This window comes from Narcine bancroftii, chromosome 5 (assembly GCF_036971445.1).
Source record: "Narcine bancroftii isolate sNarBan1 chromosome 5, sNarBan1.hap1, whole genome shotgun sequence".
In the NCBI taxonomy this organism is placed as follows: domain Eukaryota; kingdom Metazoa; phylum Chordata; class Chondrichthyes; order Torpediniformes; family Narcinidae; genus Narcine; species Narcine bancroftii.
The window spans coordinates 51,907,229-51,930,855 of NC_091473.1; the positions used below are offsets into that span (position 1 = coordinate 51,907,229).

At 37.9% G+C, this 23,627-nt stretch overlaps 1 protein-coding gene across 11 annotated transcripts in view; it reads left to right on the forward strand.

Moving 5' to 3' along the window:
- LOC138763384 (uncharacterized) overlaps nt 1-23,627 on the forward strand; it is a 144,825-nt gene that overhangs the window by 97,502 nt on the left and 23,696 nt on the right. For 10 of the 11 annotated variants that reach the window (XR_011357516.1, XM_069937441.1, XM_069937436.1 and 7 more), the window contains 2 exons: nt 7,227-7,426; nt 22,417-22,582. Coding sequence is in view for 10 of the 11 variants with exons in the window: in XM_069937441.1 (XP_069793542.1) it covers nt 7,227-7,426; nt 22,417-22,582 (366 nt within the window). In the remaining variant the exon portion in view is untranslated. The remainder of the gene's footprint in view (nt 1-7,226; nt 7,427-22,416; nt 22,583-23,627) is intronic. The other variant, XM_069937444.1, reaches the window with a different exon arrangement.

A 23,627-nucleotide genomic window follows, 5' to 3' on the forward strand; every position in this document is an offset into this window, starting at 1 on the left:
TGAAATCTGAGCAAGTATCTAGAACAATAAAGGCAGTTAGAAAAAAATTGAAAATTTCTTATAAACCTCAGGATTTTAATAAGCAGTTTAAAGAATTTTATAAAAAATATATACTTCAGAACTGCAGCAAGATCAAAGTAAAATAGATGGATTTTTAATTAAGTTAAAATTACCTATTTTGAATGATTGGATTAAGGAACAATTTGAGAAGCCAATAGATTTTAAAGAAATTATATTAGTTCTTAATTCAATGTCAAATGGTAAATCTCCAGGAGAGGATGGTTTTACTATGAAATTTTATGAAATTTCAAAAATTATTACTTCTGTTGTTTGTTGAAGTTTTACAGCAGGCTAGAGATACATAATCTTTACCAGAATCTTTTTCACAAGCTATTATGATAGTTATTCTTAAAAAGGAAAAGGACCTTTTGAATCCTGGGTCTTATAGACCAATTTCATTATTTAATGTTGATTATAAGCTTTCGACTAAGATTCTAGCTAATAGGCTAGCACAATTTCTATCTTAGTTGATTCATATTGATCAAGTGGGTTTTATTAAGGGCAGATATTCTGCTGATAATGTAACTAAATTGATTAGTTTAATTAATATTTCATGGGAGAAATCCAACTTACCAATGGTCTTAACATTAGATGTCAAAAAGGCATTTAAATGGGTGGAATAGTGTTTTTTATTAAAGTGTTGGAAAAATTTTGGGTTGGACCAAGGTCTATAAAGTTGGATTAAGGCAATATATAAACAACTAAAAGCTAGATTTATGACAAATGTGCTTTTATCTGAATCTTTTAATTTAGAGATATCTCTAGACAGAGTTGTCCTCTGTCACCAGCATTATTTACATTGGGGATTGAACATCTAGCACAATTAATAAGACAAGAAAGGGATATAAAAGGTTGGATGCATTTAAGATTAGTTTATTTGCAGATGATGTGTTGATTTATTTAATGGAACCATAAGAGTGATTAAAAGTTTTACAGAAAAAGTTAATACAATATGGAGAATTATCGAGGTATAAAGTGAATTGGAATAAAAGTGAAATTATGCCATTGTCTGAAGCTGATTATTCTGTTTGTAAATGAGTAGCATGTTTTAAATGGACTGATCAAATTAAATATCTAGGTATTAAAATAGATAGACATATAAATCATTCATATGCTTTAAATTATTTGGCATTATTTTCCATAATTAGAAGATTTAATTAAATGGAAAGACTTGCCAATAACTTTAGTTGGTAGAGTGAATTGTGCAAAATTGAATGTATTTCCTAGACCAGTATTTTTTTCAATCAATTACTTATAGTATTCCTAATTTTTTAAAAAGATACAGTAGTTAAGAAATTTTTATGGAAGGGTAAAATGGGAATAGTATCTATTCATACATTAACATGAAAATATGAATTAAGGGGATTACAACTTCCACATTTTTAAAATTACGATAAGGCCGCTCAGCTAAAATTTATTAATAGAATGTTTGATCTTGATAGTCCTTTGACTTGGGTAGATATAGAATTAAATAAAATTAATGAGGATAGAAGGGATCAATTTGTTTATGAATGGAATGTTAAAGTATTAAGTTCTTATAAGTCGCCAATTTTATTTCATTTGATAGATATTTGGAATGGGATACATAATGAAATTGGTACTCAAGGTAAAATATCTAGATATACTTCTTTGTATCAGAATAAACATTTTCCTTTTATGGTTAATAATTACCTTCTTGGGGGGTGTGGCAAGATGGCGTAGAGTCTAGACGTGTAATCTCGACCTCTCTGGCCGGACTTTTAAGTACCCATTTTTTAACCCTTTGTTTTCAAGTTTAAACTTCTTAAATTTTAGTTTAATGTATTAAGGAACTATTATGGCCATTAATGGTAAAAAGATTAAACCTCAAGTGCAGAAGAAGTTACATTTTCAAAGTATTGAAGATTTGGGGCCTAAACAACTTGCTACAGCTTCAGGTTTAATTTCTTCAGTGCCTAAATTACATAGACTGCCTGTGGGAGCTGGAAAAAAAATGTCTACTACTCACCAAGTGAAGGACAATGCTGGAATTACCCGTTCTCTGGAGGAAGGTGCGTGTTCCCAAGAAGTGGGTCCTGATTCTGGCAACCTGCCGATTTTAACGGAGGGAGCACGCAGGAAGACGACGCCATTGTCTGAAATGCTTCAGGAAGCATTTCAACCTGAAGATCTCGATTTCATCTGTGATTTTTTGAAAAAACTGCGAGCTGTGAGGGGAGACCAGCGTTGACCCCCTGAGGAAGTCGGGGTGCCGTCGCTGGGAGTCCAGACCCGCAGTAAGACCACTAAAATGTCTGTTGTTGAGTTGCAGCAGGAGCTACAATTACCTGGTTCTGCCACTACATTAGAGAAAGCAGGGTTGAGCTTTTCTGAATTACAATGTAAGCAGTTAAATGCTGTCATTCAGCCTATAATGAATGAGCTGGCTCAAACGATAAGTTCAGAACTGAATACAGTTAAAGCACGTGTAGAAGCATCTTGTGAAGATTTTTAAAAATTTCAGTCTGCTTTTTTGGAATGTCAACAACAAGTGGCTTCTAATACAGAAAAAGTGTTGAAGGTTGAAAAATCCATTATAGAATTGCGAGAATGTGAGAAGGAGTTAGAGAGGAAAATAGACTATTTGGAGAATCAAAGTAGAAGGAATAATGTGAAAATTGTTGGTTTGCCAGAAGGTATGGAAGGACAAGATCCTCTTCATTTTTTTACAGACTGGATCCCACAAGTACTAGGGCAAGAATTTTTTTCTGAAGGCTTGGTATTGGAAAGAGCTCATAGAACTTTAAAGAGATTACCTTTACCTGGTCAGCCACCGAGACCTGTAATAATTCGATGTTTGAATTATTTGGATAGAGAAGCAATACTTCGACTGGCGGTGCAAAATGCGAGAAAACGACAAACTCCGTTATTGATTCAGAATAGCAGAATTTTTTCTATCCTGATTTGAGTCAAGAGGTTATTCAACATCGACGTCGATTTAATCCAGTTAAAGAAGTTTTGTGGCGTAAAGATTATAAGTCTACTTTTCGCTATCTGGCAGTGTTGAAGGTATTTCATGGAGACTATCAATCTCAGTTTTTTGAAGATGATCATGAAGCAATGATTTTTGCTGATTCATTGTCAGATATAAGAGGACAAAGACGTAGTCCACCATTGTCTCCTAAAGAAAAATCTGGTTGTTCTGGAAACGGAAGAAATGATAGAAATGGGAAAAACGGGAATGGAAAGAGTTCAACTTCTTTTGAAATGGGGTCTCCGAGTTTGGAACCTCTTGGATGAATAGCAGAATCTTCTTATTCATATTTTGTTTTTTACGTTATTATGATATTTTGAGATTTTTTTTTGTTTGGCTGGGGAGGAAGAGATTTGTTCTAGGTTCTATTAGTCATCAGCCACTGGTGAGTGATCCATACCCAAATTTTGTTTAGGGATTACTACCTTTTGGTAGTTTTTTTTTTGAGGGGGGGGGGGTTTGTTAATTTTTTTTTCTTATTTTTCTTTTATTTTCATTTTGTCTAGCTTTTACTTTGTGATTTTTTTTCTCCTATTGGACGGCCTATATATGATGATTTGAGTTTTTATATAAAGATATTATTGGTCTTTAGTAATATTAGTAGATATGTTAAAGTTGAGATTTACTACTTTTAATGTTCGAGGTTTAAACATTTCGATTAAGCGTAACGATGAGGGACAGCTATGGTATTGATAAGAATTCTTTGTTTTTTTATTTTTAAATTTGATCTTTGGTAAAATGTGTGTTTGGTAGCGATATGATTTTACCTGAAATGACTAAATTTGAGACTTTTCTTATGAAGGTACCAGAGAAGGGTTATATTTCATTTATGTATTAAATATTATAGGATGGTATGGATAAAAAGGGTTGGGATAAATCCAAATCTGTATAAGATTAAAATACCTTTAGATCTGATAGATTTATTGGGCAGTTTGCAACCTCTGAAAGGTTTGGGATTAGATAAATTTCAACTTGCTTTTGTATATTTAGCATTATTTGTAGAGAAAAATGTATTTTTAGTATGTGGAAAGATACAAATATGATTGATATTAATAGATGGCATAATGAGAGGACATACTGTTTAATAATGGAAAAAAATTACATATGTTTCGTGTGATAACTATAGCTTTTTTATTAGTAAGTGTTTGTTATATTCAGAATATTTATATTTTGATTAGATTTTAATATGTATGTTTAATTTTTCCTTAATATTTTATTTCTCTTTCTTTATGACTCTCCTTAGGAGAGCTGGCTGAAGGGGGGGGGGTTCTCTCTTTTTTCATTTTTTTTCTATAAATATAACGCTCATGTTTTTGGTTTATTGTTGTATATGCTATTTACTATCTGTATTTTGAACGAATAAATAAAGTTTAAAAAAAATTACCTTCTTAAGATTTAGGATCAGAAAGGGATTAAAATAGTAAATAATTGCCATGAATTAAGCCAGTTTCTTTCATTTGAAAGAATGAAAGAAAGATGTCAAGTACCAATTCAGACTCTTTTTTTGTTATTATCAAATTAAATCGATGTTGTATGATTCCTTTGGGAAATATTTGTTTCTTCCAAAAGAGTCCAAGTTTAAAATGATGGTTTGCGATGGAGGGAAGAAAGAATTTATATCTAAAATGTATAAATGATTGCAACAGAAAATGTCTAAAAATGATTTTCATTAATTAAGATTAAAATGGGAGAAAGATTTGGTAGTTGATTTGGATAGAGATCATTGGAAAACTATTTGTAATGATAGAATGACAAAAATTATAAATGTTCTGTAGAGACTTGTAAATTATAATTTTATTTGTCAATTATATTTAACTCTGGAGCTTTGAAAAAGATATAATTTGATTCTTTCCAATTTGTGTTTTCGATTTAATGGTCAGAAAGGTACGTTTTGACACTCATTATAGTCTTGTGATAAGGTTAAACCTCTTTGGTGTCATGCTAAGGATTGTTTATAGAATATTTTGAAAATAAAATTTTCTTTAGATTCAAAAATTCTTTAAATTGGTGATAAAAGTGGAATTTGTTTGGTATATAAGTTGGATAAATTTCAAATAGCTTTTCTGAGAATGGCATTAGCAGTGGCGAGGAAATGTATAGCAAGTACGTAGAAAAATCAGATAGAACTTAGTTTACAGAGATGGCATTGTGAATTATGGTCTTGTATTCCATTGGAAAAGATAACGTATAATTTGAGAGATAAATACTATATTTTTGGGAAGGTTTGGAGCCCATATTTGGATTATTTTAATTGGAAAATTTGAAGATTTTGATCTGGATGTAGTGGGATTTCCTTATTCCATAATGTATTAATTCTTGTTTTCATTTTCTCCTCTTTTTTTTTCCTTTCCTTTCATTTTTTAGGGGTTAATTGGGGTATGTAGGGTTAGGGATGGGAGGAGGGGGGTGTATTATTGTAGGGATTAGTTGGGGTAAGTCGGGTTAGAGATGGGAGGAGGGGGGTGTATTATTGTAGGGATTAGTTGGGGTAATTAGGGTTAGAGATGGGAAGAGGGGGGTGTATTATTGTAGAGATTAGTTGGGGTAAGTAGGGTTAGAGATGGGAGGGGGGGCGTATTATTGTTGGGGATAGGGTTGGATTGAAAGTTTTTTGGTTTTTTTAATATATAACTTGGTGGCATGCCACTTGGCAGGCGAACTGGCCCCGGTTGTAATCCACATGGCGAACCAGCCGGCCAAATTGGCGCCATCAGGGATTTCCCCTTCTTCTTAGCACCGGGCTCAGAAGCCCGCGCTGGGGGACCACGTGACGTCTGAGTGACGTCGGCGCCCTCCAGTGCAGTTCTCAACCAGTTCTGGGCTGGGAGTATAAGTCCAGCCCAGCAGCCAGCAATAAACCAGGTTTCTGTTCACTGAGCTCAACCCGTCTGGTTGTGTGTTCTTTCAGTAGCAGTGTAGCTGCCGCTACAAAACCATGTTAAATTTAAAGATATATTTGTATTATTATATTATTGGTGTAAACATGGTTGCTTATATTTTAAATAAAATATTAAAAAAAATTGAGCCCACATTCACCACTTCATCTAGCAGATTATTCCACACTCCCACGCTATCTGTTTGAAGAAATCCCCTAATGTTCCCCTTAACCTTATCCCCTTTCACCCTTAACCCATATCCTCTGGTTTGAATCTCACTTACCATCAGTGGAAAAAAAGCCTTCTTTCATTTACTCTGCATTATCTATACCCCTCATAATTTTGTAAACCTCTATCAAATCCCCCTCATTCTTCTACACTCCAGGGAATAAAGTCGTAACCTGTTTAACCTTTCCTTGTAACTCAGTTCCTCAAGTCCTGGCAACATCCTTGTAAATCTTCTCTGCACTCTTTCAATTTTATTGATATCTTTCCTATAGTTAGGAGACCAAAATTTTACATGATATTTCAAATTTGGCCTCACCGATGTTTTATACAACTTTACCATAATATCCCAACTCCTATACTAAATACTTTGATTTATGAAGACCAATATGGTAAAAGCTCTCATTACAACCCCAAACTTCACATTGTCTCCCAAAGCAACCTTGTGTCTTCTTTTTGGCTTACTGTATCCCTCATAAGTTTTTTTCCTGCATTTTTATGCTCCTCAAGTACCTCATTTGCCATTGATGCCTATACCTGCTATAAATCTCTCTTTTCTTCTTAACCAGATCTCCAATATCCCTTGAAAACAAAGGTTCCCCGTGACTGTTAACTTTGCCTTTAATCCAGGGGTCCCCAAATTTTTTTAAACCATTGACCCTTCATGGAATCCACGATCCTCATAGACTACCAGGCATGTACAAATAAATAATGGTGGAGAGAGAGCTTTACTCTGTGTCTGCCCTGGGAGTGTGTGATGGGACAATATGGAGGGAGCTCCACTGTGTCTCTGACCCTGGGAGTGTGTGATGGGATGATGTGGAGGGAGCTCCACTCTGTGTCTGACCCTGGGAGTGTGTAATGGGATGATGTGTAGGGAGCTCCACTCTGTGTCTGACCCCAAGAATGTGTGTGACGGATGGTGAAATGGGAGATCCTCTCTATGTCTGATGCTTGCTATCCATGTCCTGAGAGTGCATGGCTAGATAACTTAATTCCCAGTGTATTGTCTCTCCATGCCCTTTGGTTTGTGTCTCTCACTGTGGATTTCTCTACATCATATTGCTGGTCAGCACTGGAGAGTAAGCAGCTGATACCCTGTCCTGAGGATGCTCCATGTGTGGCATCTCCATCTGGTGGAGAAGCTGAGGACGGAGTGCAGGAAAACACCTTGGAACTGTTGGATCTGGAGCTGTCAGAGCTGAGACTCTTGTCTCGATCATCATCATTCCTGGAAGTGAGTGGAGAGTGGACAACCAGCAGTGACACTAAGGTCAGTGTAGTGGAAGTGGGTTCAACCTGCACCACCCACCTACTCCCCACAGCCACAGAATTCCACAGCACGGAACAGGCCATTTGGCCTGACATGTCCATGCTGATCTTGTTGATCCTTATTGTCATGGTTCAGCCCAGATGCTGAACCATTCCTGTCCATGGGGTGAATGGGGTGGTGTGGAGTGAGGGATCTTGGACCCTGTCCCTTTGTGACTGAACTCTGAAAACTTCATGGCATGGATTCTTGTCTAGGAACACGGGCAGATCTCTGCACCATTGTTGCGGTTTACTAAATGCACAATGTGCCTGGGGACGGAGCGAAGGCTGTCACTGCCGATTAAATAAGGAGAGCTGGTATGTCCCAGTTGTGTCATGAGGGGTTAACAGGAAAAGGTAAAGGGGAGGGAAGAGATGGGTTGTGAGAGAGCAGTCATGGCTGTCATCTCTTCATCATAGTGACCAAGCCTTGCTGTGGCCAAGGTCTGTGGCCCTATTCTGTCTGCTGGGGTGGGTAGGTAGTTTAACTCGAGTACAAGCTTTCCCATGCATTTTCCACCAGCCCCGGTACCAGCCACCAACCTCCTTCCCTTCCGATGTGAAATTTGCCTGGGAAGGTTTAAATTAGTTTGGCAGGGGGGATGGGGAACAGAGTGTGAGAGCAGTGTCCAGGGAGTATGGCCACCTAGATAGGAATAAAAAAGATAACAAAGGTAGGATGGAGATTAGGGTAGAAGGTAAAAAAGAGAATAAATGTGAGGGTCATTCTCTGAGATGCATATATTTTAATGCAAGAAGCATAGTGAACAAGGTAGATGAGCTGAGAGCATGGATAGATACTTGGGGTCACGATATTGTGGCAATTAGTGAGACCTGGCTACAGGAGGGGCAGGACTGGCAACTTAATATTCCAGGATACATTTGTTTTAGATGTGATAGATCAGGGGGTAAAAAAGGAGGAGGAGTTGCTCTGCTTGTTAAGGAGGACATTACTGCCGTGAGGTGGCAGGATGGTATGGAGGGATCGACCAGTGAGGCTGTTTGGGTGGAATTGAGGGGTGGAGGAGGCAAGAGGGTGCTAATAGGGGTGTATTACAGACCACCAAATGGGCCAAGAAAATTAGAGGAACAAATTTGTAGGGAGATAACGTATATGTGTGAAAATCATAAGGTAGTGATCATGGGAGATTTTAACTTCCCACACATTGATTGGGATACCCATACGGTTAGAGGGCTGGATGGGCTGGAGTTCGTTAAATGTGTTCAGGATTGTTTTCTAAATCAGTTAGTAGAAGAACCGACTCGGGATGGTGTAATACTGGATCTCCTGTTAGGGAACGAGCTAGGTCAGGTAGCGGACATTAATATTGGAGAACCAATTGGGTCTAGTGATCATAATTCTGTTAGTTTTAGGGTAGTTTTAGGGAAGAGCAAGGAGAGGCCTAAAGTTGAGGTTCTGGATTGGAAAAGAGCAAATTTCGAAGGAATAAGAAGGGATTTGGGGAGTATTGAGTGGGACAGGATATTTTCAGGTGAGGATGTTAATGAATAATGGAGGATATTCAAAAAAGAAATTTTGAGGGTACAGAGTAGTTATGTCCCAGTGTGGATCAAAGGAAAGGCTGGAAGTCATAGGGAGGCTTGGTTTTCGAGGAATATTGGAAATTTGGTTAGGAGAAAAAGGGAGGTGTACAAGAGGTATAAAGAGCAGGGAGCTGAGAAGTTGAAGGAGGACTACAAGGAGTGTAGAAGGAATCTTAAGAAAGAAATTAGAAAGGCCAAAAAAGGCATGAAGAGGCTTTGGCTGACAGAGTAAAAATAAATCCAAAGGATTTCTATAAGTACATTAAAAGTAAAAGATTAGTGAGAGATAAAATTGGACCCCTTGTAGATAGCGAGGGTAGGCTGAGTGAGAAGTCAGAGGAAATGGGGGAAATTTTGAATGATTTCTTTGCCTCGGTATTCACTAGGGAAAAAAATGTTGAACCAGTTGAAGTAAAGAAAAATAATGGGGAGGTCATGAAGCATATAAGGATAACCGAGGAGGTAGTGATGGCTATGTTAAAAAAGATAAAGGTGGATAAATCTCCCGGACCGGACAAAATATTCCCTAGGACACTCAGGGAGGCTAGTGGACAGTTAGTGGGGCCATTAACAGAGATATTTAGGATGTCACTGGCCACGGGGATGGTGCCAATGGATTGGAGGGTGGCGCATGTGGTTCCTCTGTTTAAGAAGGGGTCCAAATGCAAACCTGGGAATTATAGGCCTGTAAGTCTGACGTCTTGGTGGACAAGTTGATGGAAAGTGTTCTGAGGGATGCTATTTACAAATTTTTGGAGGAACAGGGATTGATAGGGAGTAATCAGCATGGTTTTGTCAGGGGTAGATCATGCTTGACAAACCCGTTTGAGTTCTTCGAGGGGGTTACGAAAAAGGTTGATGAAGGGAAAGTTGTGGATGTTGTCTATTTGGACTTTAGTAAAGCTTTTGACAAAGTTCCCCACAGGAGGTTAGGAAAAAAGGTGGAGGCATAAATAAAGAGGTAGTGAAATGGATTCAGCAGTGGTTGGTTGGGAGGTGTCAGAGAGTAGTGGTAGAAAATTGTTTGTCCAATTGGAGGCCGGTGACTAGTGGAGTTCCTCAGGGTTCGGACCTAGGTCCACTATTATTTGTTATATATATTAATGATCTGGATGTAGGGGTGGAAAATTGGATAAGCAAGTTTGCGGATGACACAAAGATTGGTGGTGTTGTGGACAGTGAGGTAGATTAACGTAGATTAAAAGGTAATTTAGGAAGGCTGGAGGTGTGGGCTGAGAAATGGCTGATGGAATTTAATACAGATAAATGTAAGGTGCTACATTTTGGAAAGGCAAATTTAAATAGGTCATATACATTGAATGGTAGACAATTGAGGATTGCAGAGCAACAAAGGGATTTAGGAGTTATGGTAAATAGTACCCTCAAGGCTGATACTCAGGTAGATGGTGTGGTGAAGAAGGCATTTGGAACGTTGGCCTTCATAAATCGGAGTATTGAATTCAAGAGTAGGGAGGTTATGATGAAATTGTACAGGGCATTGGTGAGGCCAAATTTGGAGTACTGTGTACAGTTTTGGTCACCAAATTATAGGAAAGATATAAACAAAATAGAGAGAGTGCAGAGAAGGTTCACGAGAATGTTGACAGGATTTCAGGGTCTGAGTTACAGGGAAAGGTTGTGCAGACTGGGGCTTTTTTCTCTGGAGCGTAGAAGATTGAGAGGGGACTTGATAGAGGTGTTTAAGATTTTAAAAGGGACAGACAGAGTAAATGTGGATAGGCTTTTTCAATTAAGAAAGGGGGGGATTCAAACTAGAGGACATGGTTTAAGATTGAAGGGGGAAAATTATAAGGGGAACATGAGGGGAAATTTCTTTACGCAGAGGGTGGTGGGGATGTGGAATGAGCTTCCGGCAGACGTGGTCGAGGCGGGATCATTGGTTACATTTAAGGAAAGACTGGATCGTTACGTGGATAGGAGGGGACTAGAGGGGTATGGACCGGGTGCTCGTCAGTGGGACTAGGAGGGTGGGGATTTGCTACGGCATGGACTAGTAGGGCCGAACTGGTCTGTTCTGTGCTGTAAGTGGTTATATGGTTATAGATCACTGGCAGGGATTCCCATGCACAGCTTGGTGGGGGTGTGGTGCAAGCTGCTAAAAGTGGGGATCATGGCAATGTTCAAAGTGCATTTAGACAGGATCTCAGTTGGGAAAGGTTTACAGGGCTCTGGACAAAACGCAGGCAAATGGGACTCGCTCAGGTGGGTCTCGGCCAGCAGAGATGGATTGGGGTGAAGGGCATGTTCAAGTCCTGTTACCTCTGAATTCAAACAGGCTGGCAAGTCCTCTCAGCACCGGACCCAGAACCTCTCAGCCTCAGTCCCAGCACCCTGCATTTCTCCGCACCAGATCATGGCACACAGCACCTCTTTGCACAAGACCACAGTATGCAGCACCTCTCAGCATCAGACCAGACCTCCCAGCCCTCTCAGCACCCAGCACATCACATCACTCAGCACTTCACAGTACCCAGCACCTCACAGCACCTAACTCTCACAGCGTGCAGCACTTCTCAGCACTGAGCACCCAGCCCTCACTCTCATTGTCCACACATTGGCAATTCTTGTCAATCAACTATCCCCCCCACCCCATTTTAAGCTCAAAGGACCAGATCAATTTTTCCATTGGGATTTAAGTATCAACAACTATAGTCACTCCAGTAACAGTAGGTTTGACACTGGTGTAGAGAATGTGTTGCACAATATTTGGTTGACTGCACACAAGGGATGGGTGTTAATGGATCTGCATTTTGAAACAATCCCAGGTTTGCAACCTTCAACATAAGGGGTCTTTTTTTTTTTCACACCATAAACCACACTGACCAAGATACATACATTTTCCTTTTCAAATATATACAGTGTCATTTTCTCACCCCCCTCCCTCCTCCCATCCCACCCTCCCTACTCCCCCCCCATTCATTTAAAGTACAAAATCTAAGACACATTAAACCAGTCAAACAATGTTGTCATTCAATAAAAATAAACAAGAAATTCCACTGAGTCAATTCTTTTCATTTCCTTCTCCTTTCGTTAATTTAGGTGGTAGATGTCCCCGGTAGGTTTTCTCTATTGTGTTTCTTGTATGGCTCCCATATTTGTTCAAATATTTCAATATTATTTCTTAAATTATATGTTATTTTTTCTAATGGAATACATTTATTCATTTCTACATACCACTGTTGTATTCTCAAATTATCTTCCAATTTCCAGGTTGACATAATACATTTTTTTTGCTATGGCTAGAGCTATCTTAACAAATCTTTTTTGTGCACCATCCAAATCAAGTCCAAATTCTTTATTTTTTATGTTACTTAGGAGGAAGTTCTCTGGGTTTTTTGGTATATTGTTTTCTGTAATTTTATTTAATTTCTGGTTTAGATCTTCCCAAAATTTTTCTACTTTCTCACATGTCCAGATTGCATGAATTGTTGTTCCCATTTCTTTTTTACAATGAAAACATCTGTCAGATACTGTTGGGTCCCATTTATTTAACTTTAGAGGTGTAATGTATAGCCTGTGTATCCAGTTATATTGTATCATACGTAACCTCGTATTTATTGTATTTCTCATCGTTCCAGAGCATAACTTCTCCCATGTTTCCTTCTTTATCTTTATATTTAAATCTTATTCCCATTTTTGTTTAGTTTTACCATTTGTTTCCTCATTCTCCTTTTCTTGCAGTTTAATATACATATTTGTTATAAATCTTTTGATTGTCATTGTATCTGTAATCACATATTCAAAGTTACTTCCCTCTGGTAACTTCAGACTACTTCCTAATTTGTCCTTCAAGTAGGATCTCAATTGGTAATATGCCAACACTGTATCTTGAGTTATATTATATTTATCCTTCATTTGTTCAAAGGATAATAATCTATTTCCTGAAAAACAATTTTCTATTCTTTTGATCCTTTTTTCTCCCATTCTCTAAAGGAAAGGTTATCTATTGTAAAAGGGAGTAACTGATTTTGCGTCATTATTAGTTTTGGTAATTGGTAATTTGTTTTATTCCTTTCTACATGAATCTTCTTCCAAATATTGAGCAGATGATGTAATACTGGAGAACTCCTACGTTGTACCAATTTTTCATCCCATTTATATAATATGTGTTCAGGTATCTTTTCCCCCATTTTATCTAGTTCTAATCTAGTCCAATCTGGCTTTTCCCTTGTTTGATAAAAATCTGATAGGTATCTTAATTGTGCGGCTCTATAATAATTTTTAAAGTTTGGCAGTTGTAAGCCTCTTTGTTTATACCATTCTGTTAATTTATCTAGTGCTATCCTCGGTTTCCCCCCTTTCCATAAAAATTTCCTTATTATTTTCTTTAACTCCTTGAAGAATTTCTCTGACAAGTGTATTGCCAATGCCTGAAATAGGTATAGTATCCTTGGGAAAATGTTCATTTTAATACAGTTTATCCTTCCTATTAGTGTTAGTGGTAAATCTTTCCAATGCTCTAAATTGCCCTGTAATTTTTTCATTAGTGGATAATAATTGAGTTTATATAGATGGCCGAGATTTTTATTTATTTGTATACCTAAGTATCTTATTGCTTGCATTTGCCATCTGAATGGTGATTCCTTCTTAAATTTTGAGAAATCCGCATTATTCATTGGCATTGCTTCACTTTTATTTACGTTAATCTTGTAACCCGACACTTCTCCATATTCCTTCAATTTCTTATATAATTCTTTTATTGATAGTTCTGGTTCTGTTAAGTATACTATAACATTGTCCGCAAATAAACTGATTTTATATTCCTTGTCTTTTATTTTTATCCCTTTTATATTATTTTCTGTTCTTATCAATTCTGCTAGTGGTTCTATAGCTAACGCGAACAATAAGGGTAATAGTGGGCATCCCTGCCTTGTTGATCTGCTTAAATTAAATTGCTTTGATATATATCCATTTACTGTCACTTTCGCCAATGGCCCCTTATATAATGCTTTAATCCAATTAATATACTTCTCTGGTAAACTGAATTTTTGCAATACTTTGAATAAATAATTCCATTCTACTCTGTCAAAGGCCTTCTCTGCGTCTAAAGCAACTGCTACTGTTGGCGCTTTACTCCCTTCTACTGCATGAATTAAGTTAATAAATTTACAAATATTGTCTGTTGTCCGTCTTTTTTTAATAAATCCAGTTTGGTCTAGATTTACCATTTTAGGTACATAATCTGCTAATCTGTTTGCTAATAGTTTAGCTATTATCTTATAATCTGTGTTAAGTAATGATATTGGTCTATATGATGCTGGTGCGAGTGGATCTTTCCCTTGCTTTGGTATTACTGTAATTATTGCTGTTTTACATGAATCTGGTAAGCTTTGTGTTTTGTCAATCTGGTTGATTACTTCCAGGAGGGGAGGAATTAATAAATCTTTAAATGTTTTATAGAATTCTATTGGGAATCCATCCTCTCCTGGTGTTTTATTATTTGGTAGTTTTTTTATTATCACTTGTATTTCTACTATTTCAAATGGTTCTGTTAATTTATTTTGTTCCTCTATTTGTAATTTTGGTAGTTCAATTTTAGTTAAAAATTCATCTATTTTGCCTTCTTTCCCTTCGTTTTCAGTTTGGTATAATTGTTCATAGAATTCTCTAAAGTTTTCCTTGATCTCCGCTGGATTATATGTGATTTGTTTGTCTTTTTTCCTTGATGCCAATACCATTTTCTTAGCTTGTTCCATCTTAATCTGCCATGCTAGAATTTTATGCTTTTTTTCCCCTAGTTCATAATATTTCTGTTTTCTCTTCATTATGTTCTTCTCCACCTTATATGTTTGTAGTGTTTCATATTTTATTTTTTTATCTGCCAATTCTCTTCTTTTAGTTGTATCTTCCTTCATTGCTAATTCTTTTTCTATATTTACTATTTCCCTTTCCAACTGCTCTGTTTCCTGATTGTAGTCCTTCTTCATCTTGGTTACATAACTTATTATTTGCCCTCTAATGAACGCTTTCATTGCATCCCATAGTATAAACTTATCTTTCACTGATTCTGTATTTATTTCAAAGTACATTTTAATTTGTCTTTCAATTAATTCTCTAAAATCCTGCCTTTTAAGTAGCATGGAGTTTAATCTCCATCTATACATTCTTGGAGGGATGTCCTCTAACTCTATTGTCAATATCAAGGGTGAATGGTCCGATAATATTCTAGCTTTATATTCTGTTTTTCTTAGTCTATCTTGCATACGAGCTGATAACAGAAATAGGTCTATTCTTGAGTATGTTTTATGTCTACCCGAATAATATGAATATTCCTTTTCCTTTGGGTGTTGTTTCCTCCATATATCCAAAAGTTGCATTTCTTGCATCGATTTAATTATAAATTTGGTTACTTTGTTCTTTCTGTTAATTTTTTTCCCAGTTTTATCCATATTTGAATCCAAATTAAGGTTGAAATCCCCTCCTATTAATATGTTCCCTTGCGTATCTGCTATCTTCAAAAAAATATCTTGCATAAACTTTTGATCTTCTTCGTTAGGTGAATATACATTGAGTAGATTCCAAAACTCCGAATATATCTTACATTTTATCATTACATATCTCCCTGCTGGATCTATTATTTCCTCTTCTATTTTAATTGGTATATTTTTACTGATTAATATAGCTACTCCTCTTGCTTTTGAATTATACGACACTGCTATTACATGTCCTACCCAATCTCTCTTTAATTTCTTGTGCTCCAATTCAGTTAAATGTGTTTCTTGCACAAATGCTATATCAAGTTTTTCTTTTTTCTGTAAATTTAGCAGTTTTGCTGTATTGAACTCCTTCCTCTTCTTTTTTTTTTTTTAAATTTTTTATTTTTCACACCATAAATCACAATAGCCATGATATACACTTTTTCTTTTCCACACATTTACAGTGACTTTTTCTCCCTCCCCCCTCCCTCCTCCCAAGCCACCCCCCCATCCCCCCCCCCTCTCATCCATTTTAGTTATACAATCTAGGTTGCATTAATTCAGTTAGACAATGTTGTCATTCAACAAAAATACACCAGAAATTCTACTGAGTCCATTCTTTTCTTTTCTTCTCCTTCCATCAACTTAGGTAATGTTTGTTCCCGGTAGGTTTTCGCTATTGTATTTAATGTAAGGCTCCCATACTTGTTCGAATATTTCAATATTATTTCTTAAACTATATGTTATTTTTTCTAATGGAATACATTTATTCATTTCTATATACCATTGTTGTATTTTCAAATTATCTTCCAATTTCCAGGTTGACATAATACATTTTTTTGCTACGGCTAGGGCTATCTTAACAAATCTTTTTTGTGCATCCTCCAAGTCAATTCCAAATTCTTTATTTTTTATGTTACTTTGGAGAAAGATCTCTGGATTCTTTGGTATATTGTTTTCTGTTATTTTATTTAATATCTGATTGAGATCATCCCAAAATTTTTCTACTCTCTCACATGTCCAGATTGCATGAATTGTTGTTCCCCTTTCTTTTTTACATCGAAAACATCTATCAGATACTGTTGGGTCCCATTTATTTAACTTTTGCGGTGTAATGTATAGTCTGTGTAACCAATTATATTGTATCATACGCAGCCTCGTATTTATTGTATTTCTCATCGTTCCAGAGCATAACTTCTCCCATGTTTCCTTTTTTATCTTTATATTTAAATCTTGTTCCCATTTTTGTTTAGTTTTACCATTTGTTTCCTCATTTTCCTTTTCTTGCAGTTTAATATACATATTTTTTATAAATCTTTTGATTAACATTGTATCTGTAATCACATATTCAAGGTTACTTCCCTCTGGTAAACTCAAGTTGCTTCCTAATTTATCTTTCAAGTAGGATCTCAGTTGGTAATATGCCAGCGCTGTATCTCCCGTTATATTGTACTTATCTCTCATTTGTTCAAAGGATAAGAATCTACTTCCTGAAAAACAATTTTCTATTCTTTTAATCCCTTTTTTTTCCCATTTTCTAAAGGCAAGGTTGTCTATTGTAAAAGGGAGTAGCTTATTTTGCGTCAATATTAGTTTTGGTATTTGGTAATTTATTTTATTTCTTTCTACATGAATCTTCTTCCATATATTGAGGAGATGGTGTAATACTGGAGAAGTTCTATGTTGTACCAATTTTTCGTCCCATTTATATAATATGTGTTCAGGTATCTTTTCCCCTATTTTATCTAATTCTAGTCTCGTCCAGTCTGGTTTTTCCCTTGTTTGATAAAAATCTGATAGGTACCTTAATTGTGCGGCTCTATAATAATTTTTGAAGTTTGGCAATTGTAAGCCTCCTTGTTTATACCATTCTGTTAATTTGTCTAGTGCTATCCTCGGTTTCCCCCCTCTCCATAAAAATCTCCTTATTATTTTCTTTAACTCTTTGAAGAATTTTTCTGTCAGTTGTATTGGCAATGCCTGAAATAAGTATAGTATCCTTGGAAAAATGTTCATTTTAATACAGTTTATCCTTCCTATCAGTGTTAGTGGTAGCTCTTTCCAATGCTCTAAATCGTCCTGTAATTTTTTCATTAGTGGATTGTAATTGAGTTTATATAATTGGCCTAGATTTTTGTTTATTTGCACACCTAGGTATCTTATTGCCTGCGTTTGCCATCTGAATGGGGATTCCTCCTTAAATTTTGAGAAATCCGCGTTATTCATAGGCATTGCTTCACTTTTATTTACGTTTATCTTGTATCCCGACACTTCTCCATATTCCTTCAATTTCTTATATAGTTCTTTTATTGATAGTTCTGGTTCTGTTAAGTACACTATCACATCATCTGCAAACAGACTGATTTTATATTCCCTGTCTTTTATTTTTATTCCTTTTATATTATTATCTCTTCTTATCGATTCTGCTAGTGGTTCTATAGCTAGCGCAAACAATAATGGTGATAGTGGGCATCCCTGCCGCGTTGACCTGCTTAAGTTAAATTGCTTTGATACATGTCCATTTACTGTCACTTTCGCTAACGGTCCCTTATATAATGCTTTAATCCAATTAATATACTTCTCCGGTAAACTGAATTTTTGCAATACTTTGAACAAGTAATTCCATTCTACTCTGTCGAAGGCCTTCTCTGCGTCTAAAGCAACTGCTACTGCCGGTGCTTTATTTCCTTCTACTGCATGAATTAAGTTAATAAATTTACAAATATTGTCTGTTGTGCGTCTTTTTTTGATAAATCCAGTTTGGTCTAAATTTACCATTTTTGGTACCTGTTCTGCTAATCTGTTCGCTAATAGTTTAGCTATTATCTTATAATCTGTGTTTAGCAGAGATATTGGTCTATATGACGCTGGTGAGAGTGGATCTTTCCCTTGTTTTAGTATCACTGTAATTATTGCTGTTTTACATGAATCTGGTAAGTTTTGTGTCTCATCAATCTGGTTGATTACATCCAGGAGGGGCGGTATTATTAGGTCTTTAAATGTTTTGTAGAATTCTATTGGGAGTCCATCCTCTCCTGGTGTCTTATTATTTGGTAAATTTTTTATTATCTCTTGTATTTCTACTGTTCCAAATGGTTCTGTTAATTTATTTTGTTCCTCTATTTGTAGTTTTGGTAGTTCAATTTTAGTCAAAAATTCATCTATTTTCCCTTCTTTCCCTTCGTTTTCGGTTCGGTATAATTGTTCATAGAATTCTCTGAAGTTTTCCTTAATTTCTTTTGGATTATATGTAATTTGTTTGTCTTTTTTCCTTGTTGCCAATACCATTTTCTTAGTTTGCTCTGTCTTAAGCTGCCATGCTAGGATTTTGTGTGTTTTTTCCCCTAGTTCATAATATTTCTGTTTTGTCTTCATTATATTCTTCTCCACCTTATATGTTTGTATTGTTTCATATTTTATTTTTTTATCCGCCAATTCTCTTTTTTTGGTTGTATCTTCCTTTATTGCTAATTTTTTTTCTATGTTTATTATTTCCCTTTCCAACTGCTCTGTTTCCTGATTATAGGCCTTCTTCATCTTGGTTGCATAACTTATTATTTTCCCTCTAATGAATGCTTTCATTGCGTCCCATAGTATAAACTTATCTTCCACTGATTCTGTATTTACTTCAAAGTACATTTTTAATTGTTTTTCAATAAATTCTCTAAAATCCTGTCTTTTAAGTAGGAACTCCTTCCTCTTCTTCAGGATTTCAAAACTTATGTCTGGATAGAAAAAAATTTTTTGACCTTTGTATTCCAGTGGCTTTTTGTCTTCTCTTATTTTCTTCATTGCTTTCTCCAATATATTTTCTCTTGTTGTATATCTTAAAAATTTTACTAAAATGGATCTTGGTTTTTGCTGCGGTTGTGGTTTTGGGGCTAATGTTCTATGTGCCCTCTCTATTTCCATTTCTTCCTGTAATTCTGGTCTTCCTAGTACCCTGGGGATCCAATCTTTTATAAATTCTCTCATATTCTTGCCTTCTTCATCTTCCTTAAGGCCCACTATCTTTATATTATTTCTTCTATTATAGTTTTCCATTATATCTATCTTCTGAGCTAACAGCTCATGTGCCTCTTTAACTTTTGTATTAGATTCTTCTAATTTCTCTTTTAAGTCCTCTACTTCCATTTCTACAATTATTTCTCGTTCTTCCACATTATCCACTCTTTTTCCTATCTCTGATATTACCATTTCTATTTTATTCATTTTTTCTTCTGCACTCTTAATTCTTCTTTTTATCTCATTAAATTCTTGTAGTTGCCATTCTTTCACTGATTCCATATATTCTTTAAAAAAAGATATATCCATTGTCTTGCCTTTCTCTTCTTCTTCCATTTCTTTCTGTTCTTCTTCTTCTTCTTCCTCTGGGTTGATCATCTGTTGTTTCCTTGTTTTCTTTTTACCCTCTTCTTTCTTGTTGTCGTTATTTTTTATGTTCTGCACCTGTTGCTGTGTTGCAGGTGTCTCTCTCAGCTGTGGAGATCAACTCCGCAGCTGTTCCCCCCTCCCGTCAGTGTGTTTTTTTTCATGCGCGGTTGCGCACTTTTACTCGGCTCTGCGAGCCATTTTTGTAGTCCCGAGCCCGGGACTTCCACTGACCTGAGAGAGCGGGCTTCTCTCTCCGCAGCGGGCCTCCTCGGACAGGTAAGGCCTTCACCTTCTTCTTCTGACGTTCTTTCATCTTCTCTTCTTCCCGTTGTTTTCGACTTTTCTCTCTTCGCTGCCATTTTCTTCTCACCTTTATTTTTACTTTGTTTTAATTTTTACTTTTGTACCTTTGTGTTTTGTGCGTTTTTTTTCAACTTTTTGGGAGAGGGCTGGAATTCCCTGACCGGCCACTACTCCATCACGTGACTCCTCCTTATAAGGGGTCTTTTTGTGATATGTACAGATGGGAGAGTATTTGAACAGATTGTGCTGCCCCTGTCCCTGGAGTGTGTGATGGGTCGGTGCGGAGGGAGCTTCATTCTGTGCCTGACCCTGGGAGTATGTGATGGGATGATGTAGAGGGAGCTTCATTCTGTGTCTGACCCTGGGAGTGTTTGATGGGTCAGTGCGGAGGGAGCTTCATTCTGTGTCTAACCCTGGGAGTATGTGTTGAGACAGTGTAGAGGGAGCTTCAGCTTGTTTCTGACCCTGGGATTTTATGATTGGACTATATCGAGGGAGCTTCACTCTAAGTCTGACACTGCTTGTGTAGGATGGGACAGTATGGAGGGAGCTTCACCCTTCTGATGTTCTCCAGGGGTTTGGAGATGGAGGGGATGGGCTGGGTGGGAGGCTCTGTGTACCACTAATGGGAAAGGAGGAAAACAGTAAAGTTGCCTGGAGCCTTCCTGGGATTTTGTCCGATGAAAAATGAATGAAAACCCCAATACAGGGATCTTTGTCAAAGATCTTGGTTGAATTTCATAACAATACATTGCGGTAAATATACCTTTGAAGGTGCATGTGGAACATTGTGTTGCATTGTTGCATGAGCAGCTGGAACAGTGTACTGCACTGTTGCATTTTGTCAGGAGATGCTGCATGGTTGCACAGGTGTGTCAGGAGATACTGAATAGGTACATCAGGAGATGCCACACTGTTGCAGGGATATGTTAGGGGATACCACACCATTGCAGAAATATCAGGAAATACTGCAGTGTTGCAGGAGTGTGTCAGGAGATGCTGGACTGTTGCAAGAGCGCAGCAGGAAATGCTGCACAGTTGTAGGAGAGCACCAAGAAATGCTGTGCTATTGGAGGTGAGTGTCAGGAGATACTGGACTGTTTCAAGCATCCATCAGGAGATACTGCACTTTGGCAGGAGTCCATCAGGAGATGTTGCACTTTTGCAGGAGTCCATCAAGAGATGCTGCACGTTTGCAGGAGTCCATCAGGAGATGCTGCATTTTTGCAGGAGTCCATCAGGAGATGTTGTACTGCCAGGCATTATGACTCTTGGACAGAAGGTGTAGTTGACCTCACATTGGCCCTTGGTGTGGACAGGGAAGAATCTGGATCAGTGTTAAACTAAAGTGTTTTACCTAGTACCATTGCGAGCCTCTGTAATCTTCTATCAACTGTGTTTCAGGCCTGATACCCATTGAATTCATGAGATCTTGCTGTCATGAAGTCTGAGAGCTTTCCAATCAGAAAGCATGCCCTTTGGCCCACCTTGTCCATGCTGACCAAGATGCCTACCTGAGCTGGTTTAATGTGCTTGCATTTGGCCCATATTCCTCTAAACCAGCCATTCTCAACACTTTTATTTTGTTATAGCCCCTTTAGGACTCAGCTCAAAATTTATCGGCCCCCTTCTTTGTGAAGAAGTCATTAGTTGGGTTTTTCCATACTTCTCTTCAACTGACTACATAAAAAAACATTTTATGATTTCAGGCTGTTTTCTGCTGATTAAATGTGCTGTGGTCCCCAGTGAGAAAGGCTGCTCTAAACCTTCTCCATCCACGGACCTGTCTAAATGTAACTGTTCCCATCTCTACCAGCTCGATCTGTGTGGAAAAGGTGACCCACAGTTCCCTTTTAACTGCTTCCCCTCTCATCTTAAACATTTACCCATTTAATTGAGACTCCCTTACCCTGGGTGAAAGACTGTGACCATTCATCTTATCAATGCCTCTCACATACCTATGTGTAATATTAAAATAAATTTTAAATTTAGATGTACAGCACGGTAACAGGCCCTTCTGGCACATGAGCCCATGCTGCCCAATTACACCCAATTGACCTACAACTCCCATATGTTTTTGAAGGGTGGGAGGAAACCAGAATACCCAGAGGAAACCCTTGTAGATACAGGGAGGATGTACAAACTCCTTCCAGACTGTGCCAGATTCATAATTAAGACTATGTATTCTCTGACCTTTCATCCCCCACTGCTGTTATTAAAGAGGCAGGGGCAATTATTTAATGATTTTCATTCCTTTCCATTTTCTTCCTGCACTGGGCTGGGTTTGATCCAGCTTCCCACAGAGGAGGACGTCGAGACACAATCCACGGACAATGTGCACAAGGAGCTGCACCATTGCCCTGGTTACACCACCATCAATGGACTGCAGTCTCCTATAGAGCTTAACCTGACGGACACATTCCCATGGGCTGGACCCTCCAATGCTTCTGCTGACACAGGTACTTACTCCTGTTCCAGTTTCCATGCTGTTGCCTTTTCCAGCTCCCAGACTGACCTCAGCACCCACAAGGCTGAATCTCGGATGCCCCCCGCTGCTCAATCCCACTGCCTTATTCCCCCATCACCACTCCTTGCCCTTCCCCGCCCCCCACATTTCTTCTCAGCCCCCTGACCATCTCATCTGTCCCCAACTCCCCTTCAACTCCCTCAATCCTCCTCCCCTCTCTGCTTCCCTAACAATCCCCCACCTTGTTCTGACCTTCCAACCCTTCCCTTTCCCCTTTGACCTCCCCAACCTTCCTCTAACCCTCCAACGCACTTCAGACTCTGACATCTGCAACCCTTCCTTCTCCCCCCTGACCCCCCCAACCCTCCTCCTCCACCTGATCCCCCATCCTCCTCCCCCTGACACTCTGCATCCTACTAGCCCCCACTCCAATTGCTGCCGGGTGTTTGCTATTTCCCCGACCTTCCCTTCTCAGATATAGAATCTTCTGTCCTCAGTAGAGGCCTCATCTTTGTCCACACCTCAATGAATTCTGTGCTCACCATGATGCCAAAATCTTCTGTCGGATCTGTCTCCATGTCTATTTCTTCCACCAGGATTCTCCAGCCCCCACTACAGACCTCTTCTTCCTCCTCTTGGACACTTCATCCTGGCCTTCTGCCTGCTCTTGACCTTTACATTTCCAACTGTCGCCGAGGCATCAAATGTTTCAAATTCAGCACTTCCTTCACTCCTTTTAATCTCACCCCCTTGGAATGCTCCACTCTCTCCACACTAATCCCAACCTAACTACCAAACCCACAGACAAGGGTGGTTCTGTTGTGGTCTAGTGCACTGACCACTATTGGGCCAAAGCTAGACGACAACTCTCAGACACCTCCTCTTACCCATCCAACAGGACCCCACCAAGCAACAAGTCACTGTCTCACGCTCTATCTCTGACCTCGTCACTTTCAGTCATCCCCCTAACACGACCTCCAACCTCATTGTTTCCTAACCCCACACTGCCCAGTTCTACATCCTACCCAACATCCACA